General features: G+C 45.8%; 1 protein-coding gene across 6 annotated transcripts in view; it reads right to left on the minus strand.

Annotated features, from left to right (window-relative positions):
• The window catches only part of TENM2 (teneurin transmembrane protein 2), a 4210084-nt gene that overhangs the window by 3720909 nt on the left and 461621 nt on the right, over positions 1-27554 (minus strand). For all 6 annotated transcript variants that reach the window (XM_068277420.1, XM_068277423.1, XM_068277418.1 and 3 more), the window contains one exon: positions 11026-11264. In XM_068277420.1, the coding sequence (XP_068133521.1) occupies positions 11026-11264 (239 nt within the window). The remainder of the gene's footprint in view (positions 1-11025; positions 11265-27554) is intronic.

A 27554-nucleotide genomic window follows, 5' to 3' on the forward strand; every position in this document is an offset into this window, starting at 1 on the left:
CGCCGCATGTTCTGACGGCAAAGCGGCGGATTCCGCGTCCAGTACGGTGGGTTCCCCGCAACAACATGCGTCTGGGTTAGCTGGACCTAGTAGTGCACACAGATGGAGAGCTACGCGCGCACCGCTAGACAGGCTCTTTATACCAATAGGAGGAAGATCAGCTGATTGGGACGGTCAGCTGATTCCTGTCCGGCTATTGATTGGTTGATGGGAGCTGGGCGGCACTGTGGGGTGCTTTACTATATATATCTCTTGCTGTTTAGTTGCTGGTTGTCTGGCGTTGCGAATGCTTATGTGTTAGCACTCAGACCTTAGTCAGATGCTTCAGTGTGGTGGAACCAGGAGGACCTGGGAATCCACACTTAGCCAGTTAACTGTATATTATCTGTGTTATTCTCTAACATAGTTCCAGGGTGTAGAGATCACGGCCCTCACACTCCAGACTAGGAATACTTTAGATCATCTGTGTTATTCTCTAGCATAGTTCCAGGGTGTTGAGATCACGGCTCTCACACCCCAGACTAGGAATACTGTATACCATCTGTGTTGTTCTCTAGCATAGTTACAGGGTGTGAGATCACGGACCTCACACCTCAGACTAGGCCTTGTTCTGATGTCTGTTATGACCTGTAGCTTTCCTGACTATTCTTCTGATCTCTGATTTTGTACTTTGCATATCTGATAATCGGTTGCCGACCCGGCCTGTCTGACCTTCTGGCTGTCCAGCCTTTCCGCAGGGGTCCCCTGCTCCTTATCAGTCAGGGACTCCCACTCCACGTGTCCTTGACTGCAGTAGAGTCTTCTCTACTTATTGGACCACCTGCTACCTTGGTGGTCCAAAGGTTACTGTTGCACCAAATCACTTACACACCCAGGTGTCTAGAGGTTAGACATATTTGATTATTGGCGATTCTGCAGATCCCCAATAATCAGGTATATCTGTATTCTTGGGGATACTGCAGATCGCCAAGAATCAGATGCTCTCTCTGGTTGCTGACACCAATCGTTACAGTTGTGCGCAAATTCTGCGAACGGCAAAAATTTTACCCAATCAGATTGCGCATCTGCAACATAACATCTGAGGAACTGTTCTAGGGATTGGTTAACTCTCTCGGTCTGGCCATTGGTCTGTGGGTGGTAGCCTGATGAGAATGCAAGGTCCATATCCAGCTGATGGCAAAAGGCTCTCCAAAACTGAGAAACAAATTGGACTCCCCGATCTGACACTATATTTTTCGGAATGCCATGCAGCCGGAAAATGTGCTGGATGAAGAGATCAGCCAATTCCGGGGCCGAGGGGAGTCCTTTCAAAGGAACAAAATGAGCCATCTTACTGAATCTGTCCACTACCACCCAAATGACCGTCTTGCCCTCAGACCTGGGGAGTTCTCCTACAAAATCCATGGACACATGGGTCCATGGTTCACTTGGGACTGGCAAGGGTTGTAAGGTACCAACAAGGGCCTGACGAGAGGGTTTACTCCTAGCACACACTGCACACTCTCTTACAAACTCCTTACAATCTGTTGCCATTGAAGGCCACCAAGCACATCTGGCCAGTAAATCCAGAGTTCTGGTGGCCCCGGGATGACCAGCATACTTATGGGAATGAAACAGTTGCAAGAGTTGTAGACGGAAAGGCAGTGGCACAAACATGACCCCCTCAGGCTTCACCTCGGGAACATCCTGTTGGTAAGGACTCAGAGTGACTGTCCAATCCTTCCAAGTCTCAGTGGCTGCCAGAACTACCTTCTGAGGTAGAATGGTCTCAGGGGCTGAGGGCTGTACTGTCTCGGGCTCGAAACACCTGGACAAGGCGTCGGCCTTGATGTCTTTACTACCAGGAGTATACATAATTACAAATCTGAATCTTGCAAAGAACAGGGACCACCGGGCCTGACGGGGGCTAAGTCTCTTGGCACCCTCTATGTACTCCAAATTCTTATGATCTGTGTAAACTGTGACAGTGTGTTCTGCACCTTCTAGCCAGTGTCGCCATTCCTCAAAAGCTAATTTGATGGCTAAAAGCTCCCGATTGCCTATGTCGTAGTTTTTCTCTGCGGGTGAAAACCTACGAGAAAAGTAGGCACATGGGTGGAGTTTGCCCTGTAAGCCTGCCCTCCGAGACAATACATCTCCCACCCCCACCTCTGAAGCATCAACCTCCACGATAAAAGGAAAGGTGACATCAACATGTCTCAGTATAGGTGCGGAACAGAACAGTTTTTTCAGTGTAGAAAAAGCAGCATGGGCCTCTGCTGACCAGTGGTGAGTATCAGCCCCTTTCTTGGTAAGACTAGTGAGGGGCGAAACTATAGTAGAGTATCCCTTTATGAACCTCCTGTAGTAGTTGGCAAAACCCAGAAATCTCTGGAGTGCCTTCAGTCCTACAGGCTGAGCCACTCCAGGACAGCAGAAACCTTCCCTGGATCCATAGAGAGGCCGGATGTAGAGATAATGTACCCCAAGAAGGCAACCAAGGTCACCTTGAAGAGGCATTTCTCCAGTTTGGCATAAAGCAGATTCTGTCAACTTCTCTAGAACAAACTTAACATGCTTGCGGTGTTCCGAGAGATTGGATGAAAAGATCAGTATATCGTCCAGATAGATCAAGACGAACTTCCCCAACACCTCCCTGAATACCTCATTAATCAACTCCTGGAAGACGGCCGGAGCGTTACACAACCCGAAGGGCATCACCAGATACTCGTAATGCCCGTCGGGCGTGTTAAAGGCAGTCTTCCATTCGTCACCATCCCTAATACGAACTAGGTTGTAAGCACCTCTCAGATCTAGCTTTGAGAAAATCTTGGCATTGGTAACCTGGGTGAATAAATCGTCAATCAAGGGTAAAGGATAACGATTTTTCACTGTGATCTTGTTTAAGCCTCGATAATCAATGCAAGGACGAAGGCCTCCATCTTTTTTTTTTACAAAAAAGAATCCTGCCCCTGCTGGTGAACGAGAGGGATGGATGAACCCCTTCGCCAAGTTTTCTCTGATGTATTACTGCATAGCTAGTTTCTCAGGCCCAGACAGATTATAGAGGTGACCCCTGGGAGGCATACAACCAGATCTCAAATCGATGGGACAGTCATAGGTACGGTGGGGGGGGAGTTTATCTGCCGATTTGGGACAGAACACGTCAGCAAATTCTGCGTATTGTTTTGGCACACCTTTAATCTGAATCTTGGTGTTACCCAGGGTTACTTTTGCTAAACAATGATGATAACAATGGGTAGACCAGCTCCTTAGCTGACCTGAAACCCAATCTATCTGAGGAGAGTGAAGTTGTAACCATGGCATGCCAAGAATGACGGTAGAGGTTGCCATATTCAGGACCAGAAATTGAAGATTCTCCTTATATAGCACCCCAACACTGAACCTCAAATTCGGGGTTCGAGACAGAGGATGTCTACTTTGCAGAGGAGAGTCATCTACAGCAGTGACCAAAACCTGTTGGTCTAATGGGAGGATAGGAATCCCCAAATTTTTTGCAAACTCGTAATCTATAAAGTTAGCTGCTGAACCAGAGTCTACGAAAGCTTCAGTGGTAACAGTCTGGCCCTCTCATGTGACTGAACAGGGAAGGAGCAAACAATTGTTGTTTAGAGGTAAAGACTGCGCGCCTAGGGTATTACCTCTGACTACACCCAGGCGGCAGCGTTTCCCGACTTCTTGGGACAATTCTGCACCTTATGACCCTCCTCTGCACAGTATAAACAGAGCTGTTCTGTTTTCCTGCGATTCCTCTCCACCCGTGTCAATTTGGACTGTCCAATTTGCATTGGCTCTGGCGGAGGTGAGACGGGTGGAGGAGAGGCGTAGGAGACATATCTTATACAGTGTTCTTACCGTGGGTTTGTTTCTGATACCGTAAACGGCGGTCAACCCGTACTGCTAAAGCGATTGCCTCATCAATAGTTTTTGGTTCAGGGTGTCCCAACATCAAATCCGAGACTGCGTCTGACAACCCTGATAAAAAACAGTCTAACATTGCAAATGACCCCCACCTAGCTGAAACAGACCACTTCCTGAATTCAGCTGCATAGACTTCTACCGGATTCTTGCCTTGACGCAAGGTCTTGAGCTTCCACTCAGCAGTGGAGGCAATGTCCGGATCATCATAAATTATGGCCATGGCCTTGAAAAATTCTTCAACTGACGTTAAAGCCTCATGCCCTTCCTGCAGGCTATATGCCCAAGTTTGAGAATCTCCTGACAGAAGGGTCTTAACCTCCCTGGCGGTAAGCCCGTGCTGAGCACGGGCTATGCCGCCGGAAGGCACCGCTCAGGCCCCGCTGGGCCAATTTGCATAAAAATTTTTTTGCTACACGCAGCTAGCACTTTGCTAGCTGGGTGTGCAATGCGATCGCCGCCGCTACCCGCCGATCCGCCGCTATTCGTCGCGCCGCGGCTGCCCCCCCCCTCCCAGACCCCGTGCGCTGCCTGGCCAATCAGTGCCAGGCAGTGCTGTGGAGTGGATCGGAGTCCCCTTTGTCGTCACAACGTCGGTGACGTCATCCCGCCCATCGCCATGGCGATGGGGGAAGCCCTCTAGGAGATCCCGTTCTTTGAAGGGGCTGGGGGGATGCCACTGAGCAGCGGCTATCATGTAGCGAGACCATGAAAAAGAAAATTAAAAGAAAAAAAATGGATTTGCTGCCCCCTGGCGGATTTTTAGCAAACCGCCAGGAGAGTTAATAAATGTAATTCTCTGTGCCTCAGTTCCTGATGAATTGGGTCTCAGTTCAAATCACGACATTACTCGATTTTTAAAGTTCTGAAAGTCAGATCTATGACCAGAAAACCTTTCGGGTACAGACATGCGTAAGTCTGTAACTGGAGGAGATTGCACTGTGTTTACAGCCGTCTGAAGGTCATGTATGGACCCAGACAATGCTGTGATCTGGGTCTGATGACCGTCCAGCACCCTGATGAAATTTTCCACCGAGGTGGTGAGTGCATCAAGACGGCTGTTAAGTGCGTCCATTTTGTTTTTCAGGTCTGCCGTTCTGTAACGATTGGTGTCAGCACACACAGAGAATCTGATTATTGATGATCTGCAGAATCACCAATAATACAAGTATGGCTAACCTCTGGACACCAAATGAGTAAAGTACTAAATGAACTGAAGGCCATCTCTCGAGGAGCGGGAGATATAAATGGCTCGGCCAAGAGCCACCTGAGGGGCAGGTGGCCCTGGGCAGTGCAGAAACTATCTCCTAGATAGCAAGGGCCTGGTAACCAGGGATCAGATGGTAAACTGTACTGCAGCCAGAGGAAGAGACTACTGGCTGCTAACAGGCCGGACTCTCTGAGGAGCGGGAGTCCTGTATGCAGCTGACACCTGGTGGAATGGTGTTACTGCTAGTACAGATAGACTGAGCAGTCTGGGAGAGTGACAGTTTGAGTGGTCAGGCAGGCCAGGTCTGCAACACACGAGCAGATTAGGTACAGAGAGAGAGACTGATTCGGTAACCAGGTACAGGCAGGGTCTGGCAACAGGTAGGCAGATATGCAGAGGTACCGAATCAGAAGACAAGAGCAAGGTCGCCAGAGCAAATGGTCATAACATATCAGTATACCAAAATCCTAGACTGAGGTGTGAGTTCCTTGGTCTCGACACCCTGGAACTAGTCTAGAGTATAACACAGTATTGGTACAGTGTTCCTAAACTTGAGTGTGTGGTCCTTGGTCACAACACCCTGGAGCTGGTCTAAATGATAACACAGCAATGACACAATATCCCTAAGCTTGGGTGTGAGGTCCAGGGTCACAACACCCCGGAACTGGTCTAAAGTATAACACATCAATGACACAAATGTAATCTGGCTAAATGTGAATTCCCAGGTCCTCCTGGTTCTAACACACTGTGGGATCTGACTGGTCTGAGTGCTCACACGTTAGTATTTGCAACGGCAGACAACCAGCAACTGACAGGCAAGAAGTATATATAGAGCAGCGCTCATCAGCTCCGCCCAGCCCCACTCAGCCAATCACCTACTGCGCTGGGATCAGCTGATTGTCCTGATCAGCTGATCCCTCTCCTATTGGCATAAAGGTCCTGCCTCCTAGCTAGTGATGGGCGAACACCTGGATGTTCGGGTTCGGGCCGAACAGGCCGAACATGGGCCAGATGTTCGGCATGTTCGGCCCGAACCCCGAACTCAATGCAAGTCAATGGGGACCCGAACATGCCGCAATACGGCCCCCCTATGGGGTCGCAGGCATAAGGGGGGAGCATGCCCCGATCCGCTAGCGCTCCCCCCTCTGCCCGCTTCCCCATAAAAAAGTTGGCGTAAAGTTAAATATTACCGGTGGTGGCTGCTGCAGTGGCTGGCTGGCAGTGGTGTGAGTGAGGACTAGGAGGAGGAGTCCGAGTATGACACATTGAGGCCAGGCAGTGGGCGGTTCAGCGGTAGTACCCTTGTGGTACTTCCGCCCTTTCTCTGACCTCACGTCCTCTACGTGATGACGCATACGATGGTACGCGTGACGCGTACCCTCGTATGCGTCATCACGTAGAGGACGTGAGGTCAGAGAAAGGGCGGAAGTACCACAAGGGTACTACCGCTGAACCGCCCGCTGCCTTGCCTCAACGCGTCATACTCGGACTCCTCCTCCTCATTCACACCACTGCCAGCCAGCCACTGCAGCAGCCACCACCGGTAATATTTAACTTGATGCCAACTTTTTTATGGGGAAGCGGGCAGAGGGGGGAGCGCTAGCGGAGGGGGTGGGGGGAATTTCCGACTTCCCCCCCGCGATCGGGGCATGCTCCCCCCTTATGCCTGCGACCCCATAGGGGGGCGGTATTCGACCGAACAGGGGCCCTGTTCGGCCGGGCATTTAGTAGTTCGGGCGAACCTGAACGGTTTGGCCGAACACCATCAGGTGTTCGACCGAACTTGAACATCACCCGAACAGGGTGATGTTCTGCAGAACCCGAACAGTGGCGAACACTGTTTGCCCAACACTACTCCTAGCGCACGCGCGTAGCTCCATCTGTGTGCACTACTAGGCTCAGACAAACCAGACGCATGCTGCTGTGCGGAAACCGCCGGTCTAAACCGGACCGCGGCGGTGTCTCTGCAATCCATTACAAGGGCCCACAACTTGAGGAACCTATTGGTTCCAAGCTGTGTGGACCCTCCAGTGAGACCAAGGGTGTTCTGGCAGATGCAGGACTTTCACCCTAGTGGGGCCTGTTGCATAAGCAGGGATACGGTTAGTGCAGCTGAGACAGAGGTTATATCTAATAAGGATGGGAAAAGGTATAAAATTAAGCAATGCATCACCTGTTCCTCAGCATGTGTGGTGTATGTGCTAACTTGTACCTGTGGTTATAAATATGTCAGTCGTACGACAAGACCGTTGAAAAAGCGCGTGTACCAGCATATTTATAAAATTAGGAAGGGGTAAAGGTGGCACAGCGTTTCAGCCCACTTTGCATCTGTGCACAACAGTGATCCTAGTACCCTTAGGGTAATGGGTATTGAATACGTATTTGCACAGTGGCGGGGCTCAAATAGGCTACAAGAGTTATGCAGGAAGGAGATGGAATGGATTCATAGGCTGGGAATCATAGAGCCAAGGGGGCTCAACATTGAAATTGACATCAATTGTTTCATTGCTAATAATTAGGTTGGTGTTTTGTTCCTCCAGACCAGATATGGAATATTATCTAGTAAGGGCATGTGTGCAGTGGGGCTATTAGGGGCTATTAATTAGTTCACTAATTGAAGTGGTTAACATTTAGTAATAAAAAATTAATTATTATAAATTTCACTTGTGAGTGTTGTTTAGCAGGGTTATATTGTATCTCACTTATAGAGAAGGATGGTGTTTCTTTCTGGTTGGATAAAAAAGAGGCGTTAATTCACCTGCATGAGGTGGTTATCTAGAGTGATTTAGGGACGTAAGGTTATACATTTTGAGGGGTAGTATCACAAGTCCCCTAGTGGCCGGACCGTACAATGACTTCCAATCGGTTTCAGCACACAAACCATGCAATCTGTGGTCGCAATTGGTGCGCAGAAACCGCTGGGATTTTGGCAGCAGATCGACTAGAAGGGAGCTTGTGAGTTACGGTACTACAAATTACACACAATTTCAGGGTATATCTGCCACCACCTCTGTTCAAATGGGACAGAGGAACCCACTAACTGGCTGATTCTAGACCTGCAAATAAAAATGGTTAAACACACTCTATTTTATCTAGCTGTCAACAATAGTAGTGACTCTTCAGAAGCTAGGTTCGGTTTTGTGTTGCTGAATAATAGGTGTAGCCGGACAAATAAATTATGTTAGCGTTGTTTATTCTAAATGCAATATAAATAATTAATATATACAGAAAAACTCAACAATTCTAGAGACAAATAATAGCACAGTATGGAAAATAAAAATAAGGGAAGAAAATATTTAAGTTTGTGGAAATATGTCCTTTCTGGGAAAACTCATAAAGTTCCGTTGTTTCAGTTCAGGCAAAATGGCCACCAGCCACATGGTCCTCTGGCTGGCTTGATCAGGTGATGGTACACAGGGGAGGACTGCCTCTCCTTGTATGCATCCTGGTTTTATGGAAGCTAGTTTTGGGGTGGGACCAAGCCCGCCCCTCCGATTGACAAAGCAATCACAGTTCAAGTCCTTGGAGAGAGATTTAGGTTTAAGCTTATAAAACGCTGTAATTCAAAACCGATAAATGCCACATTTGCGCTGGTAACAGATTAATACACAGTGGGTTTGGAGAATCATACAGAGACCAAGAATCCTGAGTCTAGCCCAAGTGGTTGCACCAAAATTAATAACTCTGCTTAGGAATGGGCTACAAACTACCACGATCTCTTAAAACGTGCGCAATTTCAACTGCGCCTAAATGTGTTATTTTAGTAGAGATAGTCAGTGGCATTCTGCTACAATCTTACCAAAAAATGACTGGCTATATTTTCACTTTGGCCTGTCCATATGACAATGGCCTGCTGTGTTGCTGCCTTTCTATCTATGGGACTGCAGTTTTTGAATAGGCCCCCTGCTTTTGCTTTTCCTGCCTATTCCTGTGTATGCTGTCGTACACAGGTAACTGTGATGAGGTTAATTACCTGGTCAGAGTTGTGACAAGTACGTGTGAACTGTCTTCTTTTGATCAAGTTAATTTAAACCAACATGTCTTCACTGGTCAGCAAACATACTTCAGGGCTCTAGGTCTGTGTTTTCTCGCCGCTGCCCGTGGCCTGTTACTGTGCATGCTGTCCTCCTGTCTCTGTGAGGCTGGGTCCTTGCTGTGCACATGCACGGACCCAGCTACAGAGGGACAGCGTGACGCTCAGACACAGGGGTTTTTATATAGAGGATATGTTTTATCTTGGAGCAGCCCAATGTCATCTTTATACTTGTGATACGCATGAAGCAAGTCACCATCTGGTGAGTGGATTCATATGAGGAGGGGGGGGTTGGGGGACTCTGTTTTGTATAATCCCAAGGTGGTGGCACATCCCCCAGGAGTGCAGCACCTAATCCCCCCTAACTACATTAGGCCTAGCTAGCTAGCTAGCACTAGTACTGAACTAACCTAACTGCATTTCACACTAGTCTAACTCAGATTCACTCTGTACTGCACTAACAATCTTACACTAAGCAAACAACAATCTAAGCTAACAACAATCAAATATTTATACATGCAATGTGAAATACAGTAGATTAGCTTGATTTAACTATGTAAAAACACATTTGCTTTGTAACACACACCTTGAGCAGTTCTCTCAGCAAAAGTTACTGAGCAAGGAGGGAGTTAAAACATGGCCGCCGCTTTATATAGGGGAGGGGTAGCCACTGGCTCCCCTCTTGTGATTGGTTGCTAGGGCCTCAACTGGGGGCTCACTGATTGGTCCAAACCGGCATTTCCTTAGTTAAGGCAAAGCTTTGCGTAGACTTCGAAAACCTATATGTAAAACTTTGCGTACATATGAAGTTGGCAATCGACTGATTGCCAACTTCATTAGCGAAGTGTCGGCTTCAAGCTCGAAGCTTTAAACTCGAAGCAAGCACCACTAGTTATACATTGTTTTATATGTTCCCTACATGTAGTTGAGATGTAGATCTATTTTTATTCTCCAGTCTGCTCCTTTTTGTACTTTGACTGATGAAGCAGGTGACAGACTCGTGAAACAGTTTGCATCAATTTTTATTGGAGTATGAAATAAATAAGTATTCTTACATTGACTCCGACCTTTAGAGTCTTCTGTGGGGAGGTAAGTCCACCACTACCTCACCCCATTTTATGCTTTTTAGTTTATTTTACTCTTTACTGGTACCTCTGTTTACTCTAACATTGTCGATCCACCCTGGTGGAAGGGTTGTTTTGCCCTATTTTCCCTTTATATGGAGAGCAACTCCTTTTACCTGAATAAAGACAGGATATTCTCCTCACCTGCATATACAGTGGTTGCCTTGGAGGTAGCCCATTCTTGTGAGTATTATTCATAAGCATACAATGTCACTCGTCATCTCCTACTAAACATACTGCACCATAGTGGGCTCTCAATTGTTCCCCGTTCTTGTGTATATTTGTATTGTCTGTGCCTTAAAATGGACGATCAAAGCAGAAAGTATTTGCAGATTATACCTTCAGATACATAACAATAATTGCTACACCGTAGGACAATGGGTAGGTGGCATATGAAAATCATTCCTAGTTCTAATTGTTTGTTTCATTATGTGTAAAAAAGGGGAAAAAAATGGAGTAGCCCTATAGGTTTGCTGCACATTCTGAAAAATAATTTGTGATATCTAAATTATTTTCCAAATATTTTAAATCATTTTTTGTGGGATTTAGTTGTAGTTACTAGGCAACTAACTGTGCAACCTACAGAAGTACTAGATAGTTACACATATGGAGTGGTCACAACGGAGACCTCATCTGCAAGTTGAGAGATACGTTTTGATTAGTGTACAGGTGGCTGTCCACAAACTAATCTAACACACTAAAATGTGTGTAAATTATTAAACTTGTAAAAGAAAACTCACCAATGAAGTAAGCCAAAATAATTGCAAGAAGAACAGCTGCAGTTATAGCTGATAAAGCTGCACATTTCCAACTACAGTACTTGGATGGCTTCTTCAGTTTAAAGGCATTTCTGGAGAAGGTATTCCTGGGTAGCAGTCTTGGTGGAGGAGTGTATACTGTTCCTGAAGTCAATGGATATCCAGGAGAAGAGCTACTAAATAAAGGGGTTGTTCCAGATGATGTCTTGAACAAGAAGTGCCTAAAAAATGCAAACAGTCAGAATTTCCAAACAAGCAAGTAACATTCATTGCCCATATACAATTCACTTTTTCTCGCCTAGGAGATATTTTTTCATCATCTATGTAAAATAACTTTTCAGCATTCTACATTTGAAAAAGTACCAAACGTTAGTTGAAAAAGTACTATCAACACCAGGCACGTCGCTAGGGGGTTTGATCGAGGCATCGCCCCCAAACCTGTTGCCATGGTGCCCTGGATCAATTATGGCTGGCCTGGATGGCCAGGGAGGAGTGGGCATAGTGTAGTTACAAACTCACCTTCCAATCTCTGCATGCAGCCTCCATCACCTTCCTAGTTCCTCCCCCAGCTTCTGTCGCCTTTGCTACAGTGCCCCCTGTGATGTAGAAAAGAAGTATGAACACCGCTACAACCCACCAATCTTCGCAACAGTGCACGACCAGGCCAGCAAAGCACAAGAGAATATGGAAAAGGAAGGTCTGGACTTGTCCAGGTTTCCAAACCTTTATTCTAGGACATATCCATCAAAATAGACACAGGTACAAGCATCAAATTGCTGACATGTTTCGAGCTACATTAGCTCTTAATCATAGCTGGTCATGTAATGGCGAAACTCCACATATATGAGGAAACACCCATGCACCAGCCCTTCTACACTCCGCTCAATATAGAGGCGGAACAGTCTTCAGTATGCAGTGGGGTAGTAGATCTACTCCCACTTGTCTGATGCAGAGGTGAATATTTCAAAACACATAATTAAAATTATATGAAAATATAATTAATGTTAAAAACAACCAAGGAACAGTTGTAAAGATAAAAAGAGGAAAAGGAGAAATGCACATAATATACCCACAATGTTGCACAGGCATGGTCTGTGATGACGTGACCGCATTTCATCACAGGGGCGCTGTTACCAATGCGATGGACGCCGGAGGAAGAAGTAGAAAGGAAATGGAGAGTGCTTGCATGCCGGTATCGGAAGGTGAGTTTGTAACTACACTATGCCTGCTTCCCGCCCACATTGGAGGCACCTACCTATTTCACCTATACTGGGGGAACTTACATGTCTAAGATATACTGGGGGAATCTATCTATCTAACCTATACTCGGGGCACCTACCTATCTAACCTATACTGGGGGAACCTACCTATCTAACCTACACTGGAGGTACCTACGTATCTAACCTACACTGAAGGCACCTACCTATCTCACCTATACTGGGGGAACCTACCTATCTAACCTATACTGGAGGCACCTACCTATCTAACCTATACTGGGGGAACCTACCTATCTAACTTATATACTGGGGGAACCGACCTATCTAACCTATACAGGAGGCACCTACTTATCTAACCTATACTGGGGGAATCTACCTATCTTAGCCCATATACCTAGCTACTTATACTGATGGCACCTATACCTATCTACCTAGAAAAGCAAAGCCCCCAGCCAAGCAAAGCCCCAGGCCCCAGCCCAGCAAAGCCCCCATGCTCTAGCCCAGCAAAGCAAAGCCCTGGGGCTCAGCCCAGCAAAGCACAGCCCCTAGCAAAGCAAACCCCCCAGCCTAGCAAAGCCTCCGGGCCCCGGCCCAGCAAACCGTACAGCCAAGCAAAGCCTAGTAAAACCCCTAACCTAGGAAAGCCCCCGGCCCAGCAAATCCCCCAGCAAATTGCCCAGCCCAGCAAAGCCCCCAGCAAGTCACCCAGCAAAGCCCCAGGCCCAGCACCCAGCAAAGCCAGGTCAGCTCAGCATCACCGCCAGCCAGGCCGGCACAGCATCACGGCCAGCAATGCCAGCACAGCTATCCCCCCAACCAGGCCAGCAAAGCATGGCATAACATCACCACCAGCCAGGCAGCCCAGCATAACCACCAGCCGAGTAAAGCACACAGGCCAGACAGACGAAGACAAGACAGAAGCCAGGTGAGGCTATGTGAAATACTGCCTTTTGAATATATTTTAGTTACTCCACTGCTATGTTTATGTACATTCGGCCCCACCTATAGCCAACTCCCACTTTCCATGACATGGTCACGCCCATTTTAGCTGCAACGCACAATCATTCCCTCTTGGTGGAACCTAGAAATGCCCCTGATCAACATTATTTTCAGCATTTTCTTGCTTGCTGCTAGTTTTAAAGGCATTTTATTAACAAATTTGAAATATATCACCTAGGAGGAAACAAATGAGAAAAAGTTAATTGCATATGCACCATAAAGTTCTATCATGAGGTGAAAAAAGTGCCAGCAATGATGATACTGTGGTATGTGCAGTAATTTATAAATGTGTGTACAGATTGTGTTGTAAATCCTCCCCTAATACAATAAGCAACATTCTAATCAAATATTTATGTATGTGTATTATTTGGTTCTTAAACTTTTTTCTAATAGCACAATAATATGCAAAAAATGTAATTTAACCACTTCCCAACTGAGGGGTTTTACCCTGAAACACCAGAGCAATTTTTACCTTTCAGCGCTCATTCCATTCATTCGTCTATAACTTTATTATGACTTATCGCAATGAAATGAACTATATCTTGTTTTTTTCGCCACCAATTAGGCTTTCTTTAGGTGGGACATTATGCCAAGATTTTATACTAAATGTGTTTTAATGGAAAAATAGGAAAAAATGTGGGAAAAAAATCATGTTTCAGTTTTCGGCCATTAAAGTTTTTAAATAATGCATGCTACTGTAATGAAAACCCATGAAATGTATTTGCCCATTTGTCCCGGTTATAAAACTGTTTAAATTATGTCCCTATCACAATGTTTGGCGCCAATATTTTATTTGGAAATAACGGTGTATTTTTTTCAGTTTTGCATCCATCCCTAATTACAGCCCATAGTTTATAAAGTAACAGTGTTATACCCTCTTGACATAAATATTTAAAACGTTCAGTCCCTAAGGTAACTATTTATGTTTTGATTTTTTATTGTAATTTTTTTTTTTATTACAAAAAAATAATAATTGGGGAGCGTGGGAGGTAATTAGTTATTTTATTGTGTAAAACTGATTTATGTGTATATGAAAAATGCTTTAGGGTGTAGTTTTACTATTTGGCCGCAAGATGGCCGCAGTGATTTTTTTGTTCATGCGACCTGCAAGCATCCGGAAGTACGCTTGCAGGAAGCACAATGAGGCTGGGAAAATCACAATGATTGCGCTGCTTCTCATAGAAGCAGCCAATCATTGCGGGGGCTTAGATCAATGAACGGGAATGGTTTTTCCCGTTCATGGATCTCCGTGCGAGCGGGCAGCGGAATGCACGAGCAGCGGGAGTGCGCGCATGAGCAAGCGGGAGTGCGGACAGCGTCGGTAGCGTGGGAGGTGCAGATATCTCCGTCCCTGGGGGTGAAAAGATGGAAAAAGGGACGGAGATATCCGCACCAGTGGGGGTAAAGTGGTTAATTTAAGGAAAAAAAAAATAAGCAAATGCATTTTCATGTTTCACATATGTAGTGCTCACGCCTACCCTGTTCTTTCTCGTAGGGCCATTTTTTTACCCTTTACCCAGAATTCAGGTGGGCCAATCTGACCTGATCGACACATGGGCCACTTCCTCCTCCCCCATAAAAGGAAAGATCCTGTGTGTTGACCATTTTCACTCGGCTTGTAGTCAATGTGGAGAGAGGAACTGCTGTTGCAGATACAAGGTGTTGGGCAGGCTATATTGTGCTGTGTAGCTAATTCCTATGTGCACTGCTATTCATAGTGTACTAGCTAGGGACCCACAATATTTTAGAACTCTTCCTGACCACATAGGCTGTATTTATATTGTAAGCAAACAAAAAATAATTCCACTGCTTCCAAAGCCAGATAACACTGCTTTTTGTAAAGGGTTCGTCACACCTACTGTCAGAATTCTAGCAGTTTATTTATGCAGGAAAAGCTGTCATATGTGTATGTTTTAAGTTTTAATGTTCTATGCAAAATTGAATTGTAAAGTTGGGGTACTTCTTTAAAATATTGCTCTGGGACATCTCAGCATATTCCAGACAGTGAAACTCTGATAAAATTATTTTAACTTGTAAGCTAGAAGATTGTTGACATGTACTTGTTACAAGGCCATTACAGCCAGCAGGAAAAGATACAATTTCACAGTCAGAGAAAGTCAAAATATGAAAAGTATAAACAAATTGAAGTTTAATACCATTGTCTTAAGAAGCGCTGTTACCATTTTATATTGCAGAAAGATACAATAATCAATACATTCCTTCTAAAGAAATAAATAATTATTGTTAAACCCTATAATTACATATAATAGAATGTATTACTTTGAAATCTATTTAAATGCTGGATTCTGCCAGTAAAAGCTTGAAACACATAAGATCCCCAAAGTCCACATAGACCAATTTCAAGTTTTTACCAACTCCTTTATCTGGGGCTCCAAAAAGTAGGATCAAATTCTCAACTCTAACGCTCCAGCGAAACCAAGGTGGGGTGAATCTCCCCCATTTTCACAAATACTATGAATCATCCAGACTAGTTCAATTATTTCTAGCCTCATTTTCACATAATACCCCTATATGGAAAGATATAGAACATCACTTCCTTTAGCCATACACTATTCAAGAATCCATATGGTTCAAAAATCATCCCACAGCATTCTGGACTAATAGCTTCCCAATAACAGCTGAAGCATTTCAATTATGGAATGAACTAAAATTAAAATTTAAACTAATATCAACCCCCTATAGTTAGGAACCCAGAATTCCCCCCAGGAACTGAAGAAAATGGCTTCAAATGGTGGCAGGAAGCTAATATAAACAGATTTGAGGATCTAATATGCAACAGAAACATTATGTAATTACAAGAATTGTTTTAACAAACCCCCCTAAAAGAGTACCATAGATACTGCCAAATATACCATTACTATTCCACTTCCAACATTAGAGCCACAACAAATAATGCAACTACCCTTGAAAAATTGCATAAGAAGAATCTACCTATCAAAAAAGCTATTTCGATATTTTATAAGTTACTCTCCTGTGAGGAATCTTTACCCATGACATCCACACAAAAAGCTAGGGAAAAGGACACCTCAAGAATCATTATGGAGGAAAAATTGGAGGATCATTTGGAAAAATATCTCTGGGTGTTCCTCCAATGTTTCTCTCATAGAAATATCTCTCAAGATTTTGTATAGATCCCACCTCACTCCTGACAAATATTCCAAATTCTCAGCAGACCAAAACCCAAAATATTTCAGAGGGTGCAGCTCCAAGGGAATTTCAAACATATTTGGTGGGAATGCCCAGAATCCCAAAAACTATGGTACAGAGTATACAAATGGGTAAGCTCAGCTATGGGGAAATAATATATCCAAATATGTTCAATACCCTACTGAATTACCCACTGTCAGAACTAAGCAAAAAAGAAAACTCTTTACTGATGAAAATAAACACAGCAACTAAATCTTTAATAGCAGCACAATGGAAGGATAATAACCTCCCGTGGCATAAGCTAGTTAAGAAGATAAATATTATATGCATTAACGAATATCTAACTAGCTTACTGCAGGAGAACTCCTCTTCTTTTATCGATATATGGTACGTGTGGCTGAACTCCGAATTCGGAACTCACAAAAACCAACAACTGGGTAAAAGTCCCACCCACAGACCAGCATTAAAGGGAAGGTTCAAGCAAAAAAAAAAAAATGAGTTTTACTTACCTGGGGCTTCTACCAGCCCCATGTAGCCATCCTGTGCCCTTGTAGTCACTCACTGCTGCTCCAGTCCCCCGCTGGCAGCTTTCTGACCTCGGAGGTCAGGGCCACATTGCATACATTTTTACGCATTCCAGCTAGTGCAGGAACAAAAATGTACGCGTTGCACCACTAACGCGTAAAAATGTATGCGTTAATGTTCCTGCACTAGCGGGAATGTGTAAAAATGTACGCAATTCGGCCCTGACCTCCGAGGTCAGAAAGCTCCCAGCGGGGGACTGGAGCAGCATTGAGTGACTACGTGAGCACAGGATGGCTGCATGGGGCTGGTAGAAGCCCCAGGTAAGTGAAACTCATTTTTTTTTTTGCTTGGACCTTCCCTTTAAGCATTTTATGCATCCACATCAACAGTAATAAAACTTGCTCCACCAATATCATGTGAAATAATCTCTAACCAGATCTGAACGCTGACTGATGACAGACCAGCAACAAATGTTTTGTGCATCAGACCAGTTCCTTCAGATCCACACATTGATGTTTAGGAGGTCCTCGGAAAACCAAACAATCGCTTATAATGTAGTATTACTGAATAACCTTGCACCCTTTCCAAGTATCACCATGCAAATAAAAGTGACTTCTCAACATGTGTGTATGCTCACCAGCCTGCATGGGAGATAAGGGGTTAAAGAGGCTCGGGAGGGGTACCACGCATCATTTTTTAAAATATTTCCCACACTCTGAACATACATAAAAAATAAAATTAAATACATTTATATACATGTTAATACATTATCTGTCATTTTACCGCAATAACTTTTTTCCTCTAACATTAACAGTGATTTTCTCAAAACCAATAAGGTCTTTTTTAAATATTTTTTTCTCTCTTGTTCCCACTGGCCTCCTTAAAGCGGTATCGTCACCATAAAAATCAAATTTCAACAGCAACTGGTCTGAGTGTATTAAAGTGAACCTTAAGTGTCCCAAAAAAAATTAGTTTTACTCACCTGGGGCTTACCTCAGCCCCCTGCAGCTGATCGGTGCCCACGACGAGTCGCTCTGATGCTCCGGGTCCCGCTGGCGGCCACTTCCGGTTTCACCGTCAGGACCCGTCAGGCTGGGGAACGCGGCTGATACTACGCGTTCACAGCCAAAATAGCACCCCTATGCGGACATATGTCCGCATAGGGGTGCTATTTTGGCTGTGAACGCGTAGTATCAGCCGCGTTCCCCAGCCTGACGGGTCCTGACGGCGAAACCAGAAGTGGCCGCCAGCGGGACCCGGAGCATCAGAGCGACTCGTCGTGGGCACCGATCAGCTGCAGGGGGCTGAGGTAAGCCCCAGGTGAGTAAAACTCAATTTTTTTGGGACACTTAAGGTTCACTTTAAGTGATAAAGATGCTAATCCTGCATTCAAAACTTTCAAAACTTTTTCTGCTGTTATGATTTGGAGTTATCACATACTTAAGGAACACTGACCCTTTAGTAGTTGTGCCAAAGAATTGCATGCTGGGGGTTCTTTTTATCCATAATCTATTCCTCCTCTTCCCTTTATTTCCCTGCCAGCTTCTTATCTGAAACCTAATCCCCTACTCACTTGTGTTTACAAGCAAGGCTGAGGCGACTCAGCGATTGGAGGAGACAAGAAAAAAAGTAAAGGGCAGAAATGACATCACGAGTTAGCCTTAACTGTGGGCAAAAGACATAGCCCCCACCAGGAACAGAATTCTCGTAATTTACTATATAACATTCACTGAAATCAAAACGTGGACAGTATAATACATGTGTTATGTAAGTAGATCAAGTATTTATCTACTTATATATGTGTTTTTTTCCCTGGCATAGTATGGCTGATCCTACTGCTTTAACATATCCTGCAAACTTGGTGTTTCTAGCATGTTCATGGGCTTTGCCATTAACCACTAAAGTCAACGGTTGTTGAAACATTTCCCACACAATTAGAACAAGAACTTTAAAATTGATTTTCTCAAACACTATAAGGTCTTTGATTTTTTTTTCCTCTTGTTTCCACTATCCTCCTCAACATACCCTGCAAATTTGGTGTTTCTAGCATGAAAGGGGGCTTTGCTATTAACTGCTAAATTTGGTGACTGTTCGCCTGTCATTTAAGTCTAAGGAGCCCGCAATGAAAAAAAGGCAACGATGAGAAAAGTATTTTACAGTTCTAAATTAACCATGAATACTTACCTTTAAAAAAAAAAAAAATCCCACACCAATATCCTCGGAAATGGTCCCACACCAATATCCTCTAATCTTGGAATGTTGATTGAAGATCTCCGCCGACCGCCGCCACACACTGCCGCTTCCACGTTCAGCTATAGCTATAGTGAGTATAGCTAGAGCTCAAGCATCTTTAAATTTGGCTCCAATGCTCCACATTGGTCTATTAACAGACCAATGGGAATATGGAGGTGCTACAGCCCCAGCAAGCTCCTCCCTGGCGCAGACACTGGCAGCAGTCATTTATCAACATAAATTGATGCTGAGTGTTCTTACTTCTTAATACTCCTTCCCTGGTCACTCACTTAAACAAAGATGACAGGCCAAAACTCAGAGGGGGACATTTATCAAGAGTGTCTGAGACAAAATACAGTATTAGTAGGTTTTTAGAAATCCATGCAGAACTGTCTAAGACATCCTAAGAAATCACTAAATAGTGCATATTCCTTCTCAAACTGTTAGGAATAGGAGGAGCTAGAAAGGTCTTTCAGGTAGTGCAGTATGTGAGGGAAATTACGGTTGCTGAGGTAATCAATACATCTGCTGTCAGCAGGCTCTGCCTTTCACAAATCAGGTCTAGCCTGCACTGCTGCACTATCTGGAGAACTGCTATGAAACACTTCTTAATCTGCAGCAGTTTAGGGATGGATTTGCACATTTCTTAACTGTAGTGCAACTCTAGAAATCCATGCTTAACTGCTGCTAATATGTAGGATTTGAGAAGTTCCTTTTTATCATGCAGAACAGTTCTTCTGCTGTTTAGAACAGTTTTAGAAGAAACTGCCCATAATGCTTTGATAAATCTGTCTCAGAGCATGGTTGTTTTTCATCCCATGACTGTGGTATATGCTATCTTCTGCCGAAGAAAGCCCAAGATGCAGAAGAGGTGGTTGACTGGCTCACTCAGCATTCTACCTCTTCGAACTCTTCTACTGCCAATGTTCCTGCACCCTCCTCATCCCCCTCTGCTGTGGTCAACCGCTACACCATCTCCACCACCAAAACCCCTCCAACTGAATTGGATTGCTATTTCCCCAGGCATTGAGGGACCAGAATGATGCGCAAATGTTCTTGCCATCGGATGATGGAGAGGAGCAAGGCACACACTCAGACAAAAGTCCCCAGGTCACCACAAGGTTTAACGTCCCTGCTGCTGCGGCCTACTGTGAGCTGGAAGCTGCAAGCAATGATGAGGGTGATGATATAGTGATGGATGTCTCATTGGTGTCCACAATAAATGAACAGGAGCAGGAGAGTTCAGAAGGAGAGATCAATCCTCTGAGAGGGAGGACAAAGATTGGAAGCAGGGAGAGGTCACAGGGGACAGGGAGCAAACAGCAGGGTGTGACTTCTCTGGGGGTCAGCCATACAAACCACCCTCTCACCCCTTCCAGTACTAGACCTGCTCAACAAGGCTCTTTAATGTAGAAATATTTCTGTGTTTCTGCTGCTGACAGAAACAACGCCACCTGCATTCTGTGTCAAGAGAAACTTAGTCGTGGGAAGAGCAGCATGCATGTTGGAACAACTACACTGAGAATAAAAAACGAGAACACAGAGAGCCCAATATAGTGTAGTATGTATTGAATAATGTTGAGTAGTAAGATGTGAGAAAAGGATACTCACAAACAAGGGTTACCTTCCAGGCAACCACTATATATGCAGGTGAGGAGATTAGACCTGTCCTCACTCAGGATTAAGAAGTCACTCTCTGTAGATCGGAAAAAAGGGGGATCTAGGGTCACCCCTCTACCAGGGGTAGATACAGTATAAATGCTAGAAAACAGAGGTGCCAGTAGGATAAAATAATCTTAAAACTTTAAAAAATGCTTGGGAGGCAGTGGTGGACCTACCTCCAAAAAGCAGACAAGATCACTGTCAATTCAAACATACAAATTGATTATATACTCCCCAAATGATGCAACGTGTTTCACAAGCGTGGCCCGCTTCACCAGGCAATAAAATTGGGGACAAACTGTAAACAGAGACAGAACATGCTCCATGAGCCTGAACGTATATCATATATGCATATAAAAATACAAGAAACATTGAGAGGACGTAGGTAAAATTAACACATAGTCCATAAGACCTTTAAACAGTATAATAAAATGCATAATAGTGTGCTCATAAAGGAGAAATTACACGTCTGAGAGGTTTACCATCAATGGAACCCAAAATAGGGATAATGTCAGGCCTGTGGACCAGTGTTTGTGCAAGAGACAGGCATTTTTGCGTCCTAAGAGTGGCAGGTGTTAACTGTAGTGAATTGATCGAAAATACACTCCTAATGACAGGTGTTAGCCATGATCTATTGTGCTATTATGAACCCTGGGGGTGTAGTATGGAAACAGGAGGGGGGGGGAGAGAGAGCAGATATGCTAAGGCATAATTCATGGTGGGGTGATACAAGAACCCATCAAGTGCCAATGATATAGTACATAGAGCATGGGAGCGATCTATAAACAGCATCAACATTTGCACAGTAAAGGTATACCAAATAGACAGGTACTAGTGCTGACAGGAGAAGTATGGAGAAACATAATAAGGAGAAGGGCTTACCAGTAACTCATCAGTAGCACGAAAGGCGCCTCTGTAGCGTGGAGACGCAGGTCGGTGCTTTAAATATAGTATGAGGGGTTAATTAACCAGTGTAATGGAGCGGAACGGGTGCAGGAGGTGGAGCTGCATTATATAACAATTGGGATGCGGCCATAGAGCGTACGCGAATGCGCCGGGGTGTGAGAGGCGCTGTGCGTCCTTATCTGTGAGCACGTAGGCATAAAGGGAGCACGTAGTGTGGGAGGACCTGGCACAGGCGCAGTGTGGCTAGGAAGTGAGGGGCGGCCATATTTAGGATTGGTGGAGAAGGGACTGTGAGTGACATGCACCGTAGCGGCGAAAGTAGTCGGGAGTGGCCATGTGTAGTCAGCCGTGGTGTGGGCAAACAGTGTCCTTAACCTCCTTGCCGGTTATCCCGAGCTCAGCTCGGGGTAACCTGCGCAGAAGGATTTCTCAGGCCCCGCTGGGCCGATTTACATAATTTTTTTCCTACACGCAGCTAGCACTTTGCTAGCTGCGTGTAGTACGCGATCGCCGCCGATTCGCCGCTACCCGCCGCGCTGAGCTGTGCCCCCCCCCCCCGCCCCAGACCCCTGCGCAGCCTGGCCAATCAGTGCCAGGCAGCGCTGAGGGGAGGATCGGGATTCCCTGTGACGTCCTGACATCCATGACGTCGGTGATGTCATCCCGCCCCGTCACCATGGCGACCGGGGAAGCCCTGCAGGAAATCCCGTTCTCAACGGGATTTCCTGCATACTCTGATCGCCGAAGGCGATCGGAGTGGGTGGGGGGATGCCGCTGCTCAGCGGCTATCATGTAGCGAGCCCTGGGCTCGCTACATGATTTAAAAAAAAAATAAATTAAAAAAAGTGCGGCGCTGCCTCTTTGCCAGATTTTTTAGACCGGCAAGGAGGTTAAGTGGATTAAAGCACTGAGGATGGAAATGGTGTTATTGAGAGTCCTGACATGGGCTATGGCGTGTGAGCATGCTATATATGGTGTGATTAAGGGATATATTAACAGTAGGAAGGAGAAAGAATGTTGTATAACATGACTTGATGTAGGAATTCTATTTATCGTGTTGTGCTGCCATCATGTGGTCAATAAGAGGTATAACATCCCAGAGGGAAATTATGGGAAAAAGGGAGAAAACACCAAAAGATTATACATGTGATAAAATTGAAAACATAATAAAATAAATATTTTCAGGATTGCTACACTGAGAAGGCACATGCAGTCCCATCACAAGGCCCTGTCTCATGAACCCCTTAAGGGAAGAATCACTCAAGTGCAACCAAGTTTCCTTGTGTTTCACCTTCTGCCACCTTACCTCCTCCTCCCCCTCATTCCCAGTTGTCCTCCATTCCACCTTCCAGCATGCCTGCTTCATGGTCATTGCCACAGAGTAAATTCTCCATCCCAGAAATGTTTGAGAAGAGAAAAATATGTCACCAAGTAACCCCCTTGCCCAACGTCTGACTGCTGGCTTTTCAGAACTGCTAGCATGCCAGATTTTACCATACCAGCTGGTAGAAACAGATGAATTTAAAAAAAATTAGTAGGCATTGCTGCACCGAAGTGGGATGGTACCAAGTAAAAGATATTTTTGGGAAATGGGCATCCCGTAGCAGTACCGGCATGGGCACGGCAGGTCAACCAATCTCTGGCACACAGCATTGGGGCTGACCACAAATACCTGGTCTTCAAAACATGGGCAGGGAAGGTACATAACCACAATACCCACGGGGAAAACCTGGTTGTGCCACCACCACGTATTGCAGCCAGGCCAGCCACTTCATCTTCTCCTACACTTCATACTTTCTCTGTAGTCTCTTCTTCAGCTGAGTTCTCTTCTTCCGCTGTGCCCGCCTCTTCCACTGAGGCCCCAAACTTCCCAGGGTTTGTTACACCATGCAGGTATGACAGTCTCATGCAGTGTTGCGGATGTTACGCTTGGAAACAAAAAGCCACACTGGAGCTGCACTGCTGTCCACTACTAGAGTTGGGCCGAACGGTTCGCCTGCGAACGGTTCCATGCGAACTTCCGTGGTTCGTGTTCGCGTCCCGCAGGCGAACCTTTGCGGAAGTTCGGTTCGCCCCATAATGCACATGGAGGGTCAACTTTGACCCTCTACATCACAGTCAGCAGGCCCAGTGTAGCCAATTAGGCTACACTAGCCCCTGGAGCCCCACCCCCCTTATATAAGGCAGGCAGCAGCGGCCATTACGGTCACTCGTGTGCCTGCATTAGTGAGAGTAGGGCGAGCTGCTGCAGACTGTCTCTCATAGGGAAAGATTAGTTAGGCTTAGCTTGTTCCTGGCTGCATACCTGTTCTGTGAACCCACCACTGCATACCTGTACTGTGAACCCACCACTGCATACCTGTTCAGTGAACCCACCACTGCATACCTGTTCAATGAACCCAACACTGCATACCTGTTCTGTGAACCCACCACTGCATACCTGTACTGTGAACCCACCACTGCATACCTGTACTGTGAACCCACCACTGCATACCTGTTCAGTGAACCCACCACTGCATACCTGTTCAGTGAACCCACCACTGCATACCTGTTCAGTGAACCCACCACTGCATACCTGTTCAGTGAACCTGCCACTGCATACCTGTTCTGTGAACCCACCACTGCATACCTGTTCTGTGAACCCACCACTGCATACCTGTTGTGTTCAGTGAACCTGCCACTGCATACCTGTTCTGTTCAGTGAACCTGCCACTGCATACCTGTTCTGTGAACCCGCCACTGTATACCTGTACTGTTCAGTGAACCCGCCACTGCATACCTGTTCTGTTCAGTGAACCCGCCACTGCATACCTGTTCTGTTCAGTGAACCCGCCACTGCATACCTGTTCTGTTCAGTGAACCTGCCACTGCATACCTGTTCTGTGAACCCGCCACTGTATACCTGTACTGTTCAGTGAACCCGCCACTGCATACCTGTACTGTTCAGTGAACCCGCCACTGCATACCTGTTGTGTTCAGTGAACCCGCCACTGCATACCTGTTGTGTTCAGTGAACCTGCCACTGCATACCTGTTGTGTGAACCCACCACTGTATACCTGTACTGTTCAGTGAACCGGCCACTGCATACCTGTTCTGTTCAGTGAACCTGCCACTGCATACCTGTTCTGTGAACCCGCCACTGTATACCTGTACTGTTCAGTGAACCCGCCACTGCATACCTGTTGTGTTCAGTGAACCTGCCACTGTATACCTGTTCTGTTCAGTGAACCCGCCACTGTATACCTGTTCAGTGAACCCGCCACTGCATACCTGTTCTGTTCAGTGAACCTGCCACTGCATACCTGTTCTGTGAACCCGCCACTGTATACCTGTTCTGTTCAGTGAACCCACCGCATCAGTGCGCATACCTGTGCAGTTAAGTGAACCCACCTACCTACATGAGTGCACGCAGTGTGATATACCACTCCGTGCATACCCGATATGGACAAAACAGGTAGAGGAAGAGGTAGTGCCAGAGCCAGAGGAAGGCCACCCGGCAGGTCTGCGCGAGGTCGTGTAAATGTAATTTCGTGTGGACCTGGCACACAGTACAGTGCTCGGAAGAAGGCACGTCCCATCACCTCCCAAGATTGTGAGGACGTGGTTGAGTATTTAGCGACACAGAACACCTCATCTTGCTCAGCCACCAGCGCTACTACTAAAAATAAATAATAATAACCATGCGCTCCTCACTGGTACTCCTAAGAATATTTTTCCTCAAATCACTTTCTGGGTCGCTATCTGCATATAAGTGTGTGTTGCACCTGAAACATAAGATTTATCAAAGAAAGCAGAGCGCTCAACAGATTCTGTAAACAGATACACCTACAGTTCACAACATGTATAGGTATTGTTCCCTTGTGCTCAGCCTAAAGCTGCGCCTGTTAAAGTTCATAAAAGTTCATCAGTTCATTTCTCCTCCATTGTGGCTCGTTTAACCAATAAATGTCCAAATCCTCTCAGAGTAATAAACCTATACGCTCACCAGAACATTCAGCCAATCCTCTCAGATCAGCAGTCAGCGCTTTTGGCCTTGCCAGCCAGCTTTCTGTGGATGTCTCACCGGCCTCCTCACGGATCCGTACATGTATAAATACAAATACAAGGCAGCAATAGTGTGATACCGTTTGAGCAATGTGCTATATATTATCACCAGTGCACCCCGCATCCAACAGCGACACCCAACGTGCCTCCACCACAGGTATACAGGGCGCTCACCAGATATACGGGCCAACGCTGGAGGATCCTGTGATTGTTTTATATGCGCAAATCTTATCGGAACTGTTGTAAGTGCACTACTATTTTTATACTATTACATTTGATGGAATTATGCTATGGTCGATTGTCTTTGAGCCCTAGGAGATTACGCACTGAACTCTGGAGTTAGAGTGACAGAAAAACGCTGTTTTGCCGGTCTGTTGTGGGTTGGCCCGTATATCTGGTGAGCGCCCTGTATACCTGTGGTGGAGGCACGTTGGGTGTCGCTGTTGGATGCGGGGTGCACTGGTGATAATATATAGCACATTGCTCAAACGGTATCACACTATTGCTGCCTTGTATTTGTATTTATACATGTACGGATCCGTGAGGAGGCCGGTGAGACATCCACAGAAAGCTGGCTGGCAAGGCCAAAAGTGCTGACTGCTGATCTGAGAGGATTGGCCGAATGTTCTGGTGAGCGTATAGGTTTATTACTCTGAGAGGATTTGGACATTTATTGGTTAAACGAGCCACAATGGAGGAGAAATGAACTGATGAACTTTTATGAACTTTAACAGGCGCAGCTTTAGGCTGAGCACAAGGGAACAATACCTATACATGTTGTGAACTGTAGGTGTATCTGTTTACAGAATCTGTTGAGCGCTCTGCTTTCTTTGATAAATCAGCGCTACTACTAGCACCACTTCCGCTGCATTTGACACTTCGCAAGAATTATTTAGTGTTGAAATCACTGATGCACAGCCATTGTTGTTACAGCCAGATGAATTTTCACCAGCTCATATGTCTGAGTTCGGCGGCAACACTATAGATGTAACGTGTAAGGAGGATGAAGGCCCTACTGATGGTGCATGTTTGGATTTGTCTGAGGCAAGCGAAGCTGGGCAGGATAATTACGATGATGACGATGATAGGGATCCTCTGTATGTTCCCAATAGAGGAGATGAAGAGGGGGACAGTTCAGAGGGGGAGTCAGAGAGTAGTAGGAGGAGAGACGATGCTGAAAGAAGCTGGGGCAGCTCTTCGTCAGAAACAGCTGGTGGCAGTGTCCGGCACCATGCATCGCCACCTAAGTACAGCCAGCCAACTTGCCCTTCAGCATCAGCTGCTAAGGTCCCCATAGTGCCCACATCCCAGGGTGGCTCAGCGGTGTGGAAATTTTTTAATGTGTGTGCCTCAGATCGGAGCAAAGCCATCTGTTCGCTCTGCCAACAAAAATTGAGCCGTGGAAAGGCCAACACTCTCGTAGGGACAAGTGCCTTACGAAGGCACCTGGAGAAAAGGCACAAACAGCAATGGGATGGCCACCTGAGCAAAAGCAGCAGCAGCACACAACAGAAAAGTCACCCTCCTTCTCCTCTTCCTCCTTCAGGTGCATCATCTGCTTCTGCCGCTTTCTCCCTTCCACCTTCACAGGCACCCCCCTCCACTCTGCCTCTGCCCTTGAGCGGTTCCTGCTCCTCTGCCCACAGCAGCAGTCAGGTGTCCGTGAAGGAAATGTTTGAGCGGAAGAAGCCAATTTCGGCCAGTCACCCCCTTGCCCGGCGTCTGACAGCTGGCGTGGCGTAACTGTTAGCTCGCCA

Source organism: Hyperolius riggenbachi, chromosome 3 (genome assembly GCF_040937935.1).
Source record: "Hyperolius riggenbachi isolate aHypRig1 chromosome 3, aHypRig1.pri, whole genome shotgun sequence".
Taxonomy (NCBI): Eukaryota; Metazoa; Chordata; class Amphibia; order Anura; family Hyperoliidae; genus Hyperolius; species Hyperolius riggenbachi.